The 5,654-nt window shown below is 34.3% G+C and overlaps 1 protein-coding gene across 5 annotated transcripts in view; it reads left to right on the top strand.

Moving 5' to 3' along the window:
- The window catches only part of BAZ2B (bromodomain adjacent to zinc finger domain 2B), a 271,958-nt gene that overhangs the window by 198,077 nt on the left and 68,227 nt on the right, over positions 1-5,654 (top strand). For all 5 annotated transcript variants that reach the window (XM_023516805.1, XM_023516804.1, XM_023516803.1 and 2 more), the window contains one exon: positions 519-729. In XM_023516805.1, the coding sequence (XP_023372573.1) occupies positions 519-729 (211 nt within the window). The remainder of the gene's footprint in view (positions 1-518; positions 730-5,654) is intronic.

Raw genomic sequence — 5,654 nt, 5'->3', positions numbered from 1 at the left:
GGGCACACTTCTGAACAAAAATCTTCTTGCCTTTCTCAATATCACCCATATTTAATTCACTCTTTGGTTGCTGACAGTACCAAAGTTCCAAGCTGGAAGCTGGACGTCCTGCTCTCTCAGCATAGTTTTTGTTTGATTGAACAAGTAACCTATGAGAACAATCATAGAGGTTCATCACAGAACTAATACTGTATTTTCAAACATCTGCTAACTTTATGATCCTTACAGTCAAAATGGTGGTTAAGGTATATATCTCTAGCTATATGTTCATGAATACAGATACGGATCTCTATATAATGTATTTAATTACAGCTTAAGTCATTAAAGTAAGAATACTGAAGAAATACCAAAGGTCATGAACAATTATATCTAAATTTAAAAAATAAAATCCTTAAAGTTTATGTCAGCTTTATAAATTTCAAAGTATCTATGATTTTTACCTGGAATTTTCTGACATTTTGATCGCTTATGTTTATTTTGTTTGTAATATGTTATTTTTATAAAATGTTAATTAAAAGGGAATGCAGTGGTGTCTTTTGAAAGAAGAGGATGTCATTCCTCGTATCAGGGCAATGGAAGGTCGTAGAGGAAGACCACCAAATCCAGATAGACAGCGAGCAAGAGAGGAATCCAGGATGAGACGTCGAAAGGGTAGACCTCCAAATGTTGGCAGTGCTGAATTCTTAGATAACACAGATACCAAATTGCTAAGGAAACTGCAAGCTCAAGGTAAGAAACCATGTATCTGATGCTAATAATTATTAAAAAGTATACTAAAATTATTCTTACCTTTTTGACTTAGGAATGATTGACACTGCTTTCAATTTCTAAAATGTAGATATTTGTGTAAGAATAACATGAAAAAATAAGGAGTCCCACTGGTAACTGGAGTTCTTTGATTAATCCTTCAAGAACCATGGTCATAAACACATCCTACACTGTGTGTTTAGAATTACAAAAGTAGGTGTTAAGCTTTTACGGCTTGCAAAGAAAGGGAATCAACCAGTGCTTGGCACATGCCTTAAGGTTGTGCCAACCTTCTGGAAATTCTCATTTTAACAGCTCCCGATTCCTTGAGGTGGTACATGGGGATACCTCTAAAATATGTGGATCTGTGGAGTAAATTTTCAGTCAGAGAACTCCAATTACTGGTAAGTAACCCCAGTCTTTTAGTTTGGGTTCTCCTGTAGGCTGGATATGGTATATATATATTTGAAAGACCCAATTAAATGGATTTAATTTCAAAAGTATTTTAAGGTCACCAGAATATGTAATTTATCAAGCTCAAAGTGCTCATACCAACCTCAAATGTATTAATAATTTGAAATTATACATAAATTATACATAAAAATTTCCCATGATACAGCACAGAGAAGGCTGAGTAAAATGAAATGGTTCTGCTTTGCACTTTAAGATACTGATTACAAATATGAAGACTCTTAAGGCTGTCTGAATATACATATATCATCATATGTGTAGATAGCTTATGTTTGCAAGCGTATACGTAAAGACATATGACAATGTAAAATAAAGGTTTAATAATGAAAACTAACTTAGAAGAGAATTTTACTTCCTCGCATGAGCTTTTTACTATTTCTATATGTAAACGCCAAAATGTGAAGGAAATGCCTGAAAAATTTATTTCTATTTATTGTAAGCACTATGATAATATTGACTTCTTTATTACCACTTTGTTTTTATCATAGAACAAATATCCATGATAAAACCTCATAGAACAGAATGCTTTAAAACAGCAGTTCTCATCCTGTGGGTCATGACCCCTTTGGGGGTCTCCAGCATATCGGATATTTACATTGTGATTCATAACAGTAGCAAAATCACAGTTATGAAGTAGCAACAAAAATAATTTTATGGTTGGGGGTCACCACAAAATGAGGAACTGTATTAAAGGGTCATGGCATTAGGAAGGTTGAGAACCACTGGTTTAAAATAAGATATTCTCATCAGTAAAATATTTTTTTTTTGAAACAGAATCTTATTGTATCACCCTCGGTAGAGTGCAGTAGCGTCACAGCTCATAGCAACCTCAAGCTCTTGGGCTTAAGCAATTCTCTTGCCTCAGCCTCCCAAGTAGCTGGGATTATAGGCGCCTGCCACAATACCTGGCTATTTTTTTGATGCACTTGTCATTGTTGTTTAGCAGGCCTTGGCCGTTGGTGCATGTGGCTGGCGCCATAACTACTGTGCTACAGGGGCCAATCCTCATCAGTAAAATAATTAACAGGTTTTTGTTCATCTTTCCAGAAATGTGTGCACATTCATACAAACACATTCGAGCACTCACATGTACATATGTGTGCATATGGTCTTTTTGATTTCTAAAATAAATGGACTTGTAGTGTACGTGCTATTCAGCTTGCTCTTTTTCCACTCTTGAATATCTTTATATGTCAGCACTAACAAATCAACATCACTCTTTTAATGGCTGAATATTAAGTGATGCCACTAATGGCTTTACCATACTTCGTTTAATCAGTCTCTTTTTGATTTCTGTTTAAGCTACTCTGGATCTTTGACATCATGCTGTTGCAATCAGTATATATTGCACATATTTAAACATATTAGACCATTTTCAATTTTTGTTCCAATTCATACTTCAACTGATGGCGTGTAAATTAACTGCCTAGTACATAACTTAATAATGTAAGTTTTATGGCAAATTTAAATTTACCAAATTAACTGTATTTTTATTATAACAGAAGAGAAGTTCAAGTTTACCCAGTATTTCTCCTCAGGATTTCAAATTGATTTGTATTCAATTCCATAGTTCTCCCTTGTTGTATTAGTTTGAATCTTGCAACTTGTGTTACTTTTGATCTTATTGTGTTCATATGTTTTTTTTTTCATTGTACGTATAAGGATTAAAGAACAGTAAATAAATAATTATCAATATTTAGAGGTATATGGAATATAGATTACATGGTATTGGGAGGAGAAGAAAAGAGAGAATGAATCACTTTATCACCTCTTTCATTGCTAAAAGACCTCCACATCAACGGTTTGGGAGATTATCTGAGAAGATTCTAGAATTTTCTCTTATATATTATCATACTGTTAGTACTTAGCTAGACTGAAAGACTGGATTTAATTTGAAGAAGGATTCAGAGCAGTGAGATAAATGTGAGTTTTGAATGTATATCTAAACATTGTGAAAAGATTTCTCAGAGAGTACAGATAACAATCTGATAAGGGGGCCAGGCCCTATAATGCCAGCTCTCTGGAAGGCTGAGGCAGAAGGATTACTTGGGTGGTGCCTGTGGCTCAGTGGGTAGGGCACTGGCCCCATATACTGAGGGTGGCAGGTTCAAATCGGCCCCAGCTACACTGCAACAAAAAAATAGCCAGGCATTATGGGGGGTGAGGCAAGAGAATTGCCTAAGCCCAGGAGCAGGAGGTCGCTGTGAGCAGTGTGACGCCATGGCACTCTACTGAGGGCAACAAAGTAAAACTTTGTCTCTACAAAAAAAAAAAAAAAAAAAGGATTACTTGAGGCTAAGAGTTCCAGACCAACCTGGGCAACATAGTGAGAACCCATCTATACAAAAAATAGAAAAATAGCTAGGCATGGTGGCATACACCTGTAGTCTCAGCTACTTGGGAGGCTGAGGCTAGATGGTTCACTTGAGCCCACGAATTCAGAGTTACAGTAAGCTGTGATAATACCATTGCACTTCAGCCTGCACAATAGAGTGACCCTCTGTCTTTAAAAAAAAACAAAAAGAGGGAAGAAAAAAACTGAAAATGCTTGAATATGATAAACTTTCCACATATATAAATAAACTTGGTTATTAATTCGCCAATACTGTTAACATCTCAGATTTTCCAAAATACTGTGTAGAACCCCTTCATTTCATCTATCATAGAAACTGAGATGCTATATAAGTTATCTATATGATGCATCATTATTTTAACATGTAACACTACAAAGGAAAAGTATTGCCAATTGTTAGACACATTCTGATTTTAGAGATGTTAAAATGTTTAAAAATCAAAGAAAAAGGCTATGTCCAAAATATCTCTAATTTTGTGTGAAAATAAGCTTTATTTAACAAATAAACTTTTATCTTCAAAATTAAGACAATTTCTTAAACCTTAAAAGATATTTTTCAAATTAATATTTCAAAAATGAATTATAGCATAATAGATTTACAAACCATACAGCAAATAAATGAGAAGACACTAGAAATAGTTTATTCCTCAGAGTCTGGGTGAACTTTTCTAGGTCTGTAACTCATTTTCTTTCTTCCAGAGTGTCTCTAATTTTTTTTTTTTACATCTTCTCCAAACATTTACAATGTAAAATTTAAACTATATACAATTTTAATAATTAGTCAAAATTGTATATTCCTTGCTAAAATGAAAAGATTTGAGTTGAACTTTTAATGTTCTTTCTGTTCAAAAAATTGAAAAATAAAAATTACTGTGCCTTGTATGTGGTTTGAAATTGATTGATAAATGCATATCCAAATATACATTTATATATATTATAGAATTTCTTATTAAAAGTTCAACTTCTATGAGAAAACATCAATTTTGCTTGGAGCAATAGATCATCCTTATGCCACGTTTTCTAGAAAACATCATTTTAATTACTTAGCATATCTTTGTATTTTAAGACAGAGTTAGGCCTGAAGAGTGGAGTTCAAAACTTTCAATTCTTAAATGTTAGAAAAAAATTATCTGGCATTATTATAGATAAGAATGATATTCTTTGGGTGTGTTATTACCAGAGGTTGCTGACACTCTGGGTCATTTAATAGGTTTTTATTTCCCATAGTGTTGAATGATCAGGAGATCCTTTCTGTGTGATCCCAGAAACTTTGGGTAATCTATATAACCTAATATTGAAAATTACTAGAAAGTTGGAGATATACTTTATTGTCAGCTTCCATTTTATCATTCATTAATATGTCATTTTACTAGATAAACCTTTTACATCACTTCCTTCCTTTTTTAAAAAAATCTCAGTAATGGAAAATTAGCCATAGTAACCAATTTCATTTCAGCTATTACAAAGATATGAGGTTAAGTTTTTAACCTAAATCTCAAGGTATTCAAATTTTGCTTAAAGATTTCTAGAGATTATAGCATATAGACCATGGAGTCAGAAAGATGTGGGTTTTATATCTTAGCTCTGCTTTTTAACTTTTATAAGCCAAAAAAAAAAAGGCTCAGTGCCTGTGGCTCAAGCGGCTAAGGTGCCAGCCACATACACCAGAGCTGGGGGGTTCAAATCCCCAGCCCGGACCCGGCAAAACAACAATGACAGCTGCAACCAAAAAATAGTCAGGCGTTGTGGCGGGCGCCTGTGGTCCCAGCTACTTGGGAGGTGGAGGCAGGAGGTTGGAGGTTGCTGTGATCTGTAAAGCCACGGCACTCTACCCAGGGGGACAGCTTGAGGCTCTGTCTCAAAAAAAAAAAAAAATCAGTAACATTCTACATTATTTTTATTTAGAAGATTTAGTCCCTCTCTTCAATCATGAAAATATCATTGAACTCAGGAACTTAACTGTTAGTATTGCTGATTGAAATACTAAAGTTTGCAGGGGAGGAGATTTGTGTTTGTTTTATTTTGAGGTCTTTGTCTTTTTTACATATTTTCTTATTTTAAGAGTGACTGTTGGCTCGGCGCC

This window comes from Otolemur garnettii, unplaced genomic scaffold (assembly GCF_000181295.1).
Source record: "Otolemur garnettii isolate 467f Iridium unplaced genomic scaffold, OtoGar3 scaffold00098, whole genome shotgun sequence".
Classification (NCBI taxonomy): Eukaryota; Metazoa; Chordata; class Mammalia; order Primates; family Galagidae; genus Otolemur; species Otolemur garnettii.
Note: the sequence above shows the minus strand (reverse complement) of the source record. Positions and strands in the feature narration are given on the sequence as shown.